General features: G+C 52.1%; 1 protein-coding gene across 1 annotated transcript in view; it reads left to right on the top strand.

Annotated features, from left to right (window-relative positions):
- The first annotated feature begins 6,741 nt into the window (after positions 1 to 6,741).
- Positions 6,742 to 12,094, top strand: part of FAM166B (family with sequence similarity 166 member B) — a 30,664-nt gene continuing 25,311 nt past the window's right edge. The window contains exon 1 of the mRNA XM_029581836.1: positions 6,742 to 6,894. Coding sequence (XP_029437696.1) covers positions 6,839 to 6,894 — 56 coding nt within the window. The 5' untranslated portion in view covers positions 6,742 to 6,838. The remainder of the gene's footprint in view (positions 6,895 to 12,094) is intronic.

A 12,094-nucleotide genomic window follows, 5' to 3' on the forward strand; every position in this document is an offset into this window, starting at 1 on the left:
TAATTGTGCGTTGAGTAAAAAAGAACTTTCTCTGATTAGTTTTAAATGTGCCATATGTTGACTTCATGGAGTGCCCCCTAGTCTTTCTATTATCCGAAAGAGTAAATAACTGATTCACATCTACCCGTTCTAGACCTCTCATGATTTTAAACACCTCTATCATATCCCCCCTCAGCCGTCTCTTCTCCAAGCTGAAAAATCCTAACCTCTTTAGTCTTTCCTCATAGGGGAGCTGTTCCATTCCCCTTATCATTTTGGTAGCCCTTCTCTGTACCTTCTCCATTACAATTATATATTTTTTGAGATGTGGCGACCAGAATTGTACACAGTATTCAAGGTGCGGTCTCACCATGGAGCGATACAGAGGCATTATGACATTTTCCGTTTTATTCACCATTCCCTTTCTAATCCCAACATTCTGTTTGCTTTTTTGACTGCCGCAGCACACTGAACCGATGATTTCAATGTGTTATCCACTATGACACCTAGATCTTTTTCCTGGGTGGTAGCTCCTAATATGGAACCTAACATTGTGTAACTATAGCATGGGTTATTTTACCCTATATGCATCACCTTGCACTTATCCACATTAAATTTAATCTGCCATTTGGATGCCCAATTTTCCAGTCTCACAAGGTCTTCCTGCAATTTATCACAATCTGCTTGTGATTTAACTACTCTGAACAATTTTGTATCATCTGCAAATTTTATTATCTCACTCGTCGTATTTCTTTCAAGATCATTTATAAATATATTGATGGTGCAGTGGCAGCCCCTGGGTCCAGGATAGCTTAAGGAGAGGGGGAGAATTGGTGGCAGTGCAGTGACTGTCACATGCTCTCTCTCATACAATCATTCATACAGTCTCTCTCTTGCACATACTGTCTGTCTCTCACACACCCAGGCTCTCTCCCACTCCCACATTCTGTCTTGCTCAAGCACAGACTCTTGCTGTCACATGCTCTCTCTCATACAATCATTCATACAGTCTCTCTCTTGCACATGCTGTCTGACTCTCACACACCCAGGCTCTCTCTCACTCCCACATGCTCTCTCTCTCATACAATCATTCACTGTCACATGCTGTCGCTCTCACATGCTGTCTCTGCAAACATTCAGGTCCTCACTCCCACACACAATCTCTCAACTCATCTCATACACGCACACAATCCCTCAACTCATCTCATACATGCAGTCTACGGGCCCTCAGCCTCTCTCTTACCTCTGGGCCTCCTCTTCACGGGTCGCTGCAAGATGGGCTCTGCAGTGGCCCTGATCTTCTCGGGCCGATCCGTGGCGGCGGCGGCCCTGATCTTCTCGGGCCGATCCGCGGTGGGGACCCTGCTACCGGGCCTCCTCCTCTTCTCAGCCCGCTGCAACAACGCTGCTCCTCTTCTGCACGCGGCTGATGCTCCACCTCCCTCCTGCCCACGTGGCTCCGGCAACTTTTTCTTCCAGGGCCGCGTGGGCAGGAAGGAGAAGGAGCACCTGCACGTTTAGACGCGACCTTTTTCTTCGGGCCGTGGTGACGTGAGCTCCACCACGGCCGTGCCGATCTTCCTGCTGTGTGTCTCCGGCACACAGCACAGCACAGCCCAGCCCAGCGAAACTTCACTGCTCAGCCGCCAGTGGGATGAGGTCCACCGGCGGCCGCATTGGCTCCCACTTGCCGGTGTGTCACGTGCACCGGGCTTGCGCGACACACCGGCACACTGCAGGCGACACACTAAAGTGACGCGACACACACTTTGGAAAGCTCTGCTCTATGGGGTTAGTCGTCCGCTTAGACACGGCACATACTAATGCATCCACTTTGGGAAAACGCAAACGCTCTCTCACAGCCGGATCCAGGGGGTACAGGCCCTGCAAGGTCCGACCCCCTTAACAATTTGCCTCTGGGGCAACCCATTCCAGATCAATCAACTTCTGGATGGCATCCATCACAGGAAAAAAACAAGAGGCTTTACGTAAGGAAACTAAAATGGGATTCTTCCTCGGCTCCGACATGGGATCCGAACCAGGGACACCCATAGGGCCAGCAGTTCATCTCCATGAAAGAACCACAACATGGTTCAATATGGTTCCAGCCCTGGAACCATTTCTCCATCTTCCAGGGAATCAGGATCAACCTCATCATCAGTGCCATCCGGATTCCTGTTGGGAACACCTGCAGGGAGCCGTAGCAAGCCCCAGCGCTTAAGCATAGGACTGGAAGAGAGAGGAGCCACAGGCTGAGGGTCTGACCAGTCAGAAATGGGGGAAGTGGAGGAACTGCGCCTGAAGAAACGTTTGTAACATTCCACCCAAGAAAAAGCATCCGTGTCCACAGAAGGAACTGGAGCTTGGCCCACAGAACTGCCCTCACCAGTGGAGGAGCCAGACAAGGGAGAACCAAGATCTGGCATCCCCCGAGCCAAGGCCGTGACCAACCCATCATCAGAATGGGAATAGCCACGCTTAGCAAAATCTGAGGAAGACAACTTTCCCTGAGCGTCTGAGCAGCGCTGACACAGGTTAGAAGTCCTGATATGACAGGCAACACAAATAGGAAGATGCTTTATGCTTCTTGCTTACCGGTGCCATCGTTGCGGCAAACGTGCCTCGGAATGGCTCGCACTCAAAACTGAAATGCGCCCAAAAAATAAGGGGCGGATTTTAAAAGGAGCGCGAATAGGCCTACTTTTGTTTGCGCTCCAGGCGCAAACAAAAGTACGCTGGATTTTAGTAGATATGCGCGGAGCCGCGCGTATCTGCTAAAAACCTGGATCGGCGCGCGCAAGGCTATGGATTTTGTATAGCCTGCGTGCGCCGAGCCGCACAGCCTACCCCCGTTCCCTCCAAGGCCGCTCCGAAATCGGAGCGGCCTCGGAGGGAACTTTCCTTTGCCCTCCCCTCACCTTCCCCTCCCTTCCCCTACCTAACCCACCCGCCCGGCCCTGTCTAAACCCCATCCTTACCTTTGTCGGGGGATTTACGCCTCCCGGAGGGAGGCGTAAATCCCCGCGCGCCAGCGGGCCTCTTGCACGCCAGGCTGCGACCTGGGGGCGGGTACGGAGGGCGCGGCCACGCCCCCGTACTCGCCCCCAAAACGCTGCCGACACGCCCCCGAAACGCCGCGACGACCGGGCCCGCCCCCCGACACGCCCCCCTCAGAGAACCCCGGGACTTACGCGAGTCCCGGGGCTCTGCGCGCGCCGGGAAGCCTATGTAAAATAGGCTTCCCGGCGCGCAGGGCCCTGCTTGCCTAAATCCGCCCAGTTTTGGGCGGATTTAGGCGAGCAGGGCTCTGAAAATCCACCCCTAAGCACCTAGAAGAAAGGGCGGTAAGGCACACGTACAACCTGTGTGCCAAGTTAAGCGCATAAAAAAGGTTTGTGCGTGTAAAAAGCGCGCCCAAAAACTGAAGGCACAAAGTGCACACTCACGGCCTTAGAAGGCGGCAGAACATGCACAAGAGCATGCGAAAATGGCCGCCACAGCCTACCATGCGGCGTGCAAGAAAAAAGCCTAAGTGCAGGGCCTAGCCCCACCACTCAACCCGCCAGGCTGCCCAGTTCCCCATTCCCAGCGGGAGCGGGAACAAACGTCGGCACGGCGTGCCGAGAACGGAGTTTGGAGGAAGTCCCGAAACAACCTCTGTCTCTGATTCAAGAAAAACTTTCTTTTTTTTTTTTTTAAATCTTACCTGAGCTCAGCGCTTACCAGCTGAGTATAGAGAGCGTCTCTGGCTTGCGGGGGAGGGAAAGAGGGCATCTGCTATCACCGTCGCGCTCGGCCTCCTGCACCTGCTGCCTTTCAGCTGAACTAGCAGCTAAATCCATGCTATGAAAACCCAGCTACCGGACCAAGGCACATCTCTGAGGGACCACAGACACCGCCCTCGGGGATTCTCAACTGGGGGAGGGACCTTTAGGTATCACCGCAGGAGAGCGGGGCTTTCTTTTCCTGAATTTAGAATTTAAAATTTCTGCTTCCAAAAAAAACTCAAAGCAATCCCCTTAGGGAAATGCAGGTCCACCATCTGCTGGAGACGGAGAATACTGGCAGGCTGGGGTCACTGCAGGACTATATATACTGTGACGTCAGCTTTCTCCGTCTCCATCTGCTGGCAGGGGAGCATTAACCCACTGGTCCTGAGTCCATCTGGACTCAGGACCAGTCCGCTAGGACATGACGGATTTATAAAACAGCCACTCTTTTGGGAATGATTCCTGGACACTTAATATCTATTTGTTTTCACCCTTCTGTTGTTGGATTCTTCTGTTTAGTGAGTTTAAATATAAACATCTCAGGGTGGCAGGGGAAGGGGGAGCTCTATGGGCCTGAAAATCAATGGGAGAAAGGGTGCAAGGCTGAAGGCTCCTATGGAAGTGGGGGAGCCCACACCAGTCAGGTTTTCAGGGTACCGCAGTGGACTCAGCTTGTGTGGGAGAAGGGTCGAGTGCTGCCTCGGGGTCTATGGGGGGGCCTGAGCGCTCACAGATCCTGCGCTGATTTTAGGTTTCATCCCTGCAGCCCGAGGTGGATAGGAGGAGGGAAGAGAGAGAAAGAAAGGGGGAGAGGGGAGGGGGCTACCTCTGGGCAGGGCTGAACTGAAGAGACAGAGAGAGGATTGCTTCTGGGCACGAAGTTGCGGGCAGAGAGCGAGGTGCTGCTGCTAATGGGCAAGGGGTTATGGGGGAGAGGGGGGAGAGGGGGGCTTCCATTGCTGAGCAGGTGGATGAGAGAGGGGGACTGCTGGGGGGGGGGGGGGGGGGAAGGAGGAAACTGCTAGGCAAAGAATGAATGAGAGAGAGAAGGGATGCTCCTGGACAAGACATGGAGGGAAGGAGGGAGGATGTAGGGTGAGGAGTAGGCGGGAATGAAAGGGGGATGCTGGGCAAGGAGTGGGGGGGGGGGGGAAGAGAAAGGGGAGGATACTGGGCAATGGTGGAAGAAGAAAAAGAGGGACCTAGGGCAAGGAGTGGGGGAGGGGGAAGAGAAAGAGGAGGATGCCGAGCAATGGGTGGGGGAGAAAGAGGGGGATGCTGGGTAGGAGGGAAGAGAGGGGGGAGGTGCTTTTGCCAGGGAAAGAGAAAACACTAGCAAGTTAAATGAGGAGGGGGGAGGGAGGCATAATTCTGAATTTCTGCCCTGCACACGGGGACAGTTTTCAAACGGGCCGATTCAGAAAACTTCGCGGGAGAGCCGTTCCCGACGCGCGCCCAGGCCACTCTCCTGGGCGCGCGATTCAGGAAGCCCAGGTATGCAAATTAGAGCCCGCAGGCAGATTTTATTTTTATTTTTATTTTTGGGGCCTTCGACTTAATATTGTTTTTCTGTACACTTTTCTGTACACTTTCCCGGTGCCGGCCGAAATTAGCTTTGCTGCACAGTTTACTTTCTGTATTGCGCGGGAAATACTAATAGCGCCCACAACATGCATTTGCATGTTGTGGGCGCTATTAGTTTCGGGTGGGGGGGGGGGGGTGTTGGCCGCGCGTTTTCCACTCGCTATTACCCCTTACTGTCAGGTCGATCCAGTAAAGTGTGCTCCGTCGGAGCACACTGTCACCCTGCTCTGGACGCGTGTTTTCCCTTACCCCTTATTCAGTAAGGGGAGGAAAACACGCGGCCCACCCGCGGCACCTAATAGCGCCCTCAACATGCAAATGCATGTTGATGGCCCTATTAGGTATTCCCGAGCGATCCAGCAAGTAAAATGTGCAGCCAAGCCGCACATTTTACTCTAAGAAATTAGCGCCGCCCAAAGGTCGGCGCTAATTTCTTCCGGCGCCAGGGAAGTGCACAGAAAAGCAGTAAAAACTGCTTTTCTGTGCACCCTCCGACTTAATATCATAGCGATATTAAGTCGGAGGTCCCCAAAAGTATAAAAAAGTAAAAAAAAAAAAAAAAATTTTTGAATTCGGCCCGTGGCTGTCGGGCCGAAAACCGGACGCTCAATTTTGCCGGCATCCGGTTTCCGAGCCCTTGGCTGTCAGCGGGCTCGAGAACCGGCGCCGGCAAAATTGAGCGTCGGCTGTCAAACCCGCTGACAGCCGCCGCTCCAGGCCAAAAGGAGGAGCTAGGGACGCGCTAGTGTCCCTAGTGCCTCCTTTTCCTCGTTTGCACCGCGTCGCCTAATTTAAATACTGGATCGCGCGCACCGGCGAGGGGCCGGTGCGTGCGCCGGGAGAGCGGGCGTTAGTCCGCTCTCCCACGGACTTTACTGGATCGGGCTGTGTATAAGGGGTAAAAATAGCGAGTGGAAAACGCACAGCCAAACAGGGGCTAACAGTGCGCTCAGCCTGAGCGCACTTTACTGCATCGGCCCGTGTATAAGGGGTAAAAATAGCGCATCGAAAACGCGCGTCCAAACGGGGGCTAACGGTGCGCTCGGCCTGAGCGCACTTTACTGCATCGGCCCGTAAGTGGCCTCACTGGGACAAAGTCCTTCTTAGCACGGGCTCTGCGCCAGTTCTCAAGGGGAACGTGCGCCCGTCTGGCACTCGTCGCAGGATGCGCCCGCCTTTTCCCAGGTTTGCTTTGAAAATGTAATCTATGCACGGGCCTATTCCTTGAGCTGCACGGAGGGCAGGCGGCTTTTGCAGACAGATGAGGTTACCCGGCTGAACGGCTTTGCAGAATGGGCTCTTGCTAGGTCCGTGGAGCTGCCGAGCCCTCCTCCCCCCCCCGCCCCTGCTCCGCTTGCCCACGCGCCCGTTTGTTTGCTTTTTCTCAGAAGTCGGCGACTCCTCCCCCTGCTGCCCCGGGAGACGGAGGCCGCGGGGAGCTCGCGCTGCCCTCTCTCTCTCTCTCTCACCTCGGAGGGGAAGCCGCCCAGCGCGCGCAGAAAACCATGACCGCCGAGTTCGCCCCCAAGTTAGTGTCGCCAGACCCCCATTACATCCCAGGGTAAGTGCGCGCACGCGACGCGGGAACCCCTTGTCTGCAGTTTCACCCTGCACCGTGCGAAGCCAAAAGTTCAGCTTAAAAAAAAAGGTCGATTGTGTTCGATCAAGTAACTCGAGGCGCTCGGCGACCACCTGCTGCAGTTTCCCAGATCAGGGAGAGGGGACACGGAGGCGCCCTGGCGTATTTCTAGTGCAATAAGCCCAACACTTGGAAGGGTCGTGCCCTTTATCCCATGGCAGGAGGCTGACACTCTTACAATTATTTCGTGCCCTTTAGTGAGGAAGACGCAATGCAAGCCCCCGTCTTCCCAAGCCCCATCCAGTGATTTTGTTGCAAGGCTGCTCCATGAGCAGCACCGAGGGTGAGAGCTGTAGGGGGCAGCTCCCTCCTTAAATCTATCTCTAGTCCGCTTTTTCCAGGCAGGTACCGGAGGCATTTCCCAGCCCCCGGAGGGTTCACAGTCTAACTTGGCACCCGAGGCACTGGCGGGGGACCTGGCCCTCGCCTTCCCTGTGTCGCAGGGTTTGCAGGGCCACACAGGGAGGTTTCCCAGGGTCCGGGCAGCAGCCTTGTGTTTCGCGGTCTCCCAGGGAAACTGGCTCCACCCTGAACTGGATGCACTGTCCGCAGCCACAGCCAGGGCGCCGGGACAGTCCAGCCTGAGAAGGCAGAGCTCAGCCCCACTTTTAGTATTCAGAGAATGGTTTATTGTTTCTGGGCGGGTTAATCACTAAGATACAGTCCGCCCTGTGCGAATGGGGCTGTGAGCAGCTCGCACGGGAGATCCCTGTGTGCTGAGCTTACACTTTTCTAAATATCACTAAACACTTTTCCCCCTCATGGTGGCTCTGTTGCAGAGGTAACCACTTCTCCCTTCTTCACATGTTTTATCATTACTGAGCTTTTAACATCTCTAAATGTATTTATTTGGTGTTTTTTTTCTATACCGGCATTCGCGAAAAGTATCACATCAATGCCGGTTTACAATTAACAAAGGGGGTGTAAAATACAATAAGAATATTATTTATTTTATTTATTTAACAGTTTTTTATACCGACCTTCATAGTAAATAACCATATCGGATCGGTTTACATTTAACAAGGGTATAACTGGAGTAACAATTCAAGTAAACGAAAGATAACAATAGGTAGGAATAGGTCAAAGTTACAATCAACAGGGAAAGAGAACTTGGAAGCTTGCAACAAGCTGGAAAGAAGCTAAGGCAGGAAATAAATATAAAGGGGTAGATTTTAAAAGAAGCGCGATCAGCCTACTTTTGCTTGCGCATCAGACTCAAGCAAAAGTACGCTGGATTTTAGTAGATACGCGCGGAGCCGCGCGTATCCACTAAAATCCTGGATCGGCGCGCGCAAGGCTATCGATTTTGTATAGCCTGCGCGCGCCGAGCCGCGCTGCCTCCCCCCGTTCCCTCCAAGGCCGCTCCGAAATCGGAGCGGCCTTGGAGGGAACTTTCCTTTGCCCTCCCCTCACCTTCCCCTCCCTTCCCCTACCTAACCCACCCGCCCGGCCCTGTCTACACCCCCCCCTTACCTTTGTCGGGGGATTTACGCCTCCCGGAGGGAGACGTAAATCCCCGCGCGCCAGCGGGCCTGCTGCGCGCCGGGCCGCGACCTGGGGGCGGGTACGGAGGGCGCGGCCACGCCCCCGGGCCGTAGCCACGCCCCGTACCCGCCCCCAAAGCGCTGCCGACACGCCCCCGGAACGCCGCGCCGACCGGGCCCGCCCCCCGACACGCCCCCCCTCCGAGAACCCCGGGACTTACGCGAGTCCCGGGGCTCTGCGCGCGCCGGGAGGCCTATGTAAAATAGGCTTCCCGGCGCGCAGGGCCCTGCTCGCCTAAATCCGCCCGGTTTTGGGCGGATTTAGGCGAGCAGGGCTCTGAAAATCTACCCCAAAGTGTTACCATAGAGCGTACGGGTTAAAAGCTTAAAAGGTGCTTTAACCTGGAAGTGTCAGAGTCCATTGTTCCTGAGTATAAATGCCAGACCGGGTTAGAGTGAAGGACAACTAGTGATTGTCTGGTGGATCGGGGAAGGCTTGGTGAAAGAGCCAGGTTTTAAGTCTTTTTCTGATCGTTAAAAGGCATGGCTCCAATCTGAGATTTGATGGGACAGGTGTGGAACGAAAAACATTGCAGTTACAATAAAACAGGGAAATACACAACTGGGATCAGTGAAGAGTCGATAGGAGATTAACAGCAAGAACAAATTTACAGATTTGTGGAATTTACTAGTTAATGGAGTTTTGCAATAATATTGTTTATCATGTTAAGGTAAGGTCTGAAATTGATCCTAAACACTAACACTAAATAAATTGGTCCTAAATACTAACCTAATAGGAAGAATGCCCGTCAGATCTAAAGTGAATGGGACCTAGGTAAAGGTAACCCCACTGCATTGGAAGATAAACGCTGGGAGTCGGCAAATGCGGAGAATGAAAGGAGAAAATGCAGCTAGGCAGGAGCCTGACGCAAGCAGGTGAAGGTTAATACTGTGCTGCTCTCAGCCCTGTAGCCTTGACCGGGTCTGTGAAATGTAGTCAGGCTTTGCCCCGAAACTTCCGGCAGGCCCCAGCTGAGGAACGAAAGACTCCCCACTTTTCCAGCTAACGTGCACTTAGCCTCGCTAGTGCTCACGCCTAAGTCGCTTCTGTGTATTTTGGGGCAGATGCAATATCGTCGCGCAGAAAACGTGCGCTCGTGATTGACTGCCCGCTTTCCTAACGAGCGCCGATCAACCTCTCTGGGCGCCGGATGCAATATGGCAATGGGCTTCCGTGGTAAAAAGTCGGCGCCGGGGGAAATTGTGCGTCCCTAGTGCCTCCTCGGCAGCGGGCACCCGGGAGAGGTGGCTGTCAGCGGGTTAGGAAAAGGGACGCTCAATTTTACCAGCATCTGACCTGTACACAGCAGCAGGTTAGGAAGATGGATGCTCGTTAATTGAAAGTCCCTTTTCCTAAACTGACATTCCTAAAGTGGCATTAATTTTTTAGGGTAAAAATGTGCATGTCAGGTGCACTTTTTTTTTTTTTTGCATCGGGGGAAATAGCTAATAGCCTAATCAACATGGATGTACCCGTGATGAGCGCTATTAGCTACGCAGGGAGTTAGACACGCTAATCCCCTTATTGTATAAGGGGTTGTGGATGTGCGTCCAACCGCGAGTTAACCAGTGCGCTGTATTGCATCGGCTCATTTGTGTTTTCCGAGCGCCTCCTTGCAGGGGCGCAGCCAGGGGGCGCTCCCAGGGGCCGTTTCCCAAGCTGCCGCTGAGCTCCTCTGCCAAATCTCCGCAGGCCGCCAGCCTCGCTCTGATTGCACAGCGCCAATGCGCTCTTAACACCTGACTGGATAAGCGCATTTTGACGCTAAACCGTCTCTCTTATTTTAAAAAGACCGGTCAGTTGCACTCCCCAGAGTTCACTCAATTTCCAGAGACTTTCTTTGCATTTGGCACAAAGTTCCAAAACGGTTTTGTGTGTGAGTGAGAGGGAGGCTGTTTGTGTATTTAAGAGAGAACTTATATACATTTGTATATGTTGGCAAGAGATGCTGTTTGTGTGTATGTCTATGTTAGATGCTGTTTGTATGTGTTGGTGGCAGAAGCTGTTGTGTGTGTGAAATAGAGGATATCTCAGTAGATGTGCTGGAGTATGTCAGAAAGTGTCTGTTGGAGAACTGGAGTGCATGTGCATGATTATGCCTTTGCTGAATTCCATGCCTCTTTTTTCAGTTTATGTACACACGTTGCTGTTGTGTGTATATGTTCTGCGGCATGGGAAGCATAAGGCGCATATGTGGACTTTTATGTAGGAACAGACGCTATCGTGATGCTTCTGACATAGGCTATGGTCAACATACGCACCCCTTTGTTCCATAGCTACAGAACTGAAGCACACAATTTTGAAAGCGACGCTGGTGATTTTCAAAGTTAAGCGTGTAAATTGAAAAAAAAAATACAATGGGCAGAAATCAGCGACAACAGAAGGGCATTCTGCAGCATTTCCTGTAAAGTAATCTGAAAACCCGAAAAACATTTTATGATGCTTGACAGATGCTGTGAGTAATCAACAGGGAGGATTCCTCAGAGGAGCAAAGTCAGCCTCAAAAGAATGAAGGGCAATTACATTTTTTTGCAGATTTACTGAAAACTCTGAATTAGTACGATTACAGCTCCTTAGATAGTCAGAAAGTACAGCTTTCTCTTCTTCAAAATGGCCCACATCTTATGCTCTTATAAGAATCGATGGTGCATTTTTTAAATTATTTATTTGTTTTAACAAAAACAAAAATCAAGTAACATACTTGAGATGAGAATACCAAAAACTATAAACCACTATAAACAAAATTATATCCTATCTAAGACTCAACCAAAGTCCACAAATATTAAAGAGGGGCAAAACCATAGTCCACCAGGAAATACATTCTAAGAAAAGGAAGCAAATCCCAGCGTGGTTCCAGCATCAGCGTAATAAAGAGAGAGAGGCAGAGGAGAATAACAACAGAGAATTTTAAATAGAAGAGCCATCGAACGTTAACATCTTTATTTAAAAACAAAAACAACCTAAAATCATGAATTTATAGAGTCAAATAGCTCTCTGTCAAATCTAACTTTAATGAAAGAGGCTCACTCATGCGAGCTCCAAAACAGGTGCCTCTATCTCCGTCTCCCACCCATTGAGGTTGATGGGGACGCACTGGAGATGCTGGTGATGATGACCATCACCATGACTGACAGGGTGCCTGCCATGCAGTGCCAGTGCGAGGGCATCCAGCCGCCCTGGGCGGTGACGTCACGATGATGTCACGATGACATCACATTCCCTCACATTCTCCCCCCCCGAGTCACAGTGCCCTCATCGCCGGAGCTCCCTTACCTCGCCGTCCGACGCATCCCAACACACGAGTCCTACAATGTCAAACCTGCCGCCCGACTCCTCCGCGTTAAAACGAATACCGCCCTTCCATGCTTCCAAGACCTCTGGCGATCTGGCATTGCTCCTGACCATTGATGCCGAAAAGGCCTTTGATAGGGTCCGTTCTGGGTAAATTATGACAAATCTGAGATTCTGCCCATAAATGTCTCCCAGGAGCTGCAATTCGTTTTAAAAGGGAAAGGCCCTTTCTGCTGGACAGCAGGCTCTATAAGGTATTTGGGGTGAACTTAAGCCTAGATTTTAA

The sequence above is a fragment of the Rhinatrema bivittatum genome, chromosome 1 (genome assembly GCF_901001135.1).
Source record: "Rhinatrema bivittatum chromosome 1, aRhiBiv1.1, whole genome shotgun sequence".
Classification (NCBI taxonomy): Eukaryota; Metazoa; Chordata; class Amphibia; order Gymnophiona; family Rhinatrematidae; genus Rhinatrema; species Rhinatrema bivittatum.